The following is a 2101-nucleotide window of genomic DNA, read 5'->3' as shown; positions in this document are numbered from 1 at the left end:
GAGGTGTCGAGAACTCTCGACGGGGACGAGTACGCCCGTTCCCGTTTGCCTCTCTTTAAAGGTTTCGGACGGATCGCTCTCGGAGATGCCGCAAACTCTCGGCGGAGGCTGAGTACTCCCAACCCCGTTTTCTTTCTCTCTGAGCGTTCTAGGATCTAGGCGGTTTCCAGGCGTCTTACCGACTCTGGCGGTGCGGAAGATCTGGTCCTGATGTTCAGAAACGCGCTCTATTTATACCGGTTTTTGGCGCGCGCGTCTGCGTAATTCGCCTATTGTTCTAACGGTATCTGGTTTATCGTTGAACCGGCGCGCGCGACTCGGGTATTTTCGGTAACGGTCGGGCGGTTATCCGAGCGCGTCGTCGGCTCTCGATGTTTTCGCGCGCCTAATGGCGGTTAGATGTTTACGCGTTTCTGTTGTTATTTAAAAGTGGGCGCTCAGCGCCTCCGCATTTGCCCGACCGGTGTTCGTCGGGCGGCGGACTTCCGGCGGATCGGCGGCCGGGTACGGTTTAGTAACGATGGGGAATGCATCGTTACAACTGTGACGTCCTAGCCGCACGTCTAATTTGTAAATAAACATTAAATTTATTGTTAACGCACCCATAAGAGGTGAAAGGAATAAAATCTAAAGAGAATTGTTCATTCATATAGAGAGTAATATTAAATGTAGTATACATATTTGCGAATCACCCCGAATATAACCAACGCTCAAGCGCTCTAGCTGGTGACATAAAAATATCCGTACCACATAGACTATAAGAATAATTAAAAAGTAATAATTTTATATTTGCATTTGAAACTACACAGTCAGTCTGTTTGAGATTGCATTAAATTACATTTAAATTAATTTCTTCTTACCGACCGAGCTTTTATTTGGACTTTTTGTATAATTTGTGATCGTGTTAATTATTTTGTTATAATTAAAAAACGTGAATTGTACTCGCGAGATTTATTTTCCGCGAACCTAAAGATCCTCGCACACTTTTCCAATTTCGCCTCGCTCTCGATCACAGTCAGATTAACAATCTGAATGTTGCAAATTAATACATATATACACATACAGGATGTTAGAAAAGTCTGAAAACGGTCAAATATCTCGTAAACAATGCATTTTAGAAAAAAATGTTTCAGACAAAAGTTGTACGGTTTCGAGGGAGACATAAGGTGGTGTCATTAATTTGACCTTGAAATAAATTGTCGTGTCAATAGGCATCACTTACCGACGTGTTGCTGAGCGTGAATAAGAAGTGAACCGGCGGCTTCGATGATGGCAGGCTGCAATTTGCCCTCAACATGTCTCCTATATCGTAGCGCTCGCGTTTCAATACAATAACAGGTCTCCCACCGGGCAGAGCTGAAACATAATAATTTTGCGGGACTCTCTTATAGTTATTGTCAACGAAATCTGTGAAAGTCCGGCCGTGCAGGGCGGCGAATGCCGTAATCGTCATATGCGTGAAGTTAGCACTGACATTTTATAAAAAAAAATTGTGCTGTGTTGTGCTAGGCTTGTGCTACACTCTGCCGCAAAAGTTAATCAGATATCTAAAAAAACAAAGCGTTAAATTACAAAAATCATTTTTTTGCCAGCACCGTCATTTTGTTTTATCAACAAAATAAAAATTGTACTGGATACAGATTTAACTAATGTACATTGTGCCGCAAAACTTATACCCACATTTCTTCCCGTTCCAGAAAAAAAATTAAAATGTCAATATTGTCAGATGCAAAACTTCGTATATTGTCCGCGGCGACGAAGTGTCGAGTTTTAATGCTTTAAGACGAGCAACAAATTCAGTCTCTTATATATTTCGATAGTATATCGTCCACAGATTATTTTAATACCAAAAACATGCGACAAACAATTCTTTTAGTTAATTTTCCTTATGATACTGCGCACCGTATAGAGTCTGCGGAGAAAAAGTTTCGAGTTTTAATACTTTAAGACGAGCTACAAATTCAATCTCTTATATATCTCGATAGTATATCGTCCACAGATTATTCTAATACCAAAAACATGCGACAAACAATTCTTTTAGTTTGTAACGGCAGGGCCGTTACTACGACCGGTGTATAAGCGCCAAAAATATATATATATA

General features: G+C 40.9%; 1 protein-coding gene across 1 annotated transcript in view; it reads right to left on the bottom strand.

The window, feature by feature from the left end:
• Positions 1–966: 966 nt before the first annotated feature.
• The window catches only part of LOC115244582 (zinc finger BED domain-containing protein 4-like), a gene marked incomplete at its 3' end in the record, with an annotated part of 4912 nt that continues 3777 nt past the window's right edge, over positions 967–2101 (bottom strand). The window contains exons 3-4 of the mRNA XM_029822336.1: positions 1223–1356; positions 967–1028 (exon numbers count right to left, since the gene is read on the bottom strand). Coding sequence (XP_029678196.1) covers positions 967–1028; positions 1223–1356 — 196 coding nt within the window. The remainder of the gene's footprint in view (positions 1029–1222; positions 1357–2101) is intronic.

This window comes from Formica exsecta, unplaced genomic scaffold (genome assembly GCF_003651465.1).
Source record: "Formica exsecta isolate Colony F162 unplaced genomic scaffold, ASM365146v1 scaffold822, whole genome shotgun sequence".
In the NCBI taxonomy this organism is placed as follows: Eukaryota; Metazoa; Arthropoda; class Insecta; order Hymenoptera; family Formicidae; genus Formica; species Formica exsecta.
The sequence above is the reverse complement of the archived record's forward strand: the minus strand, read 5'-3'. Positions and strand labels throughout refer to the sequence as shown.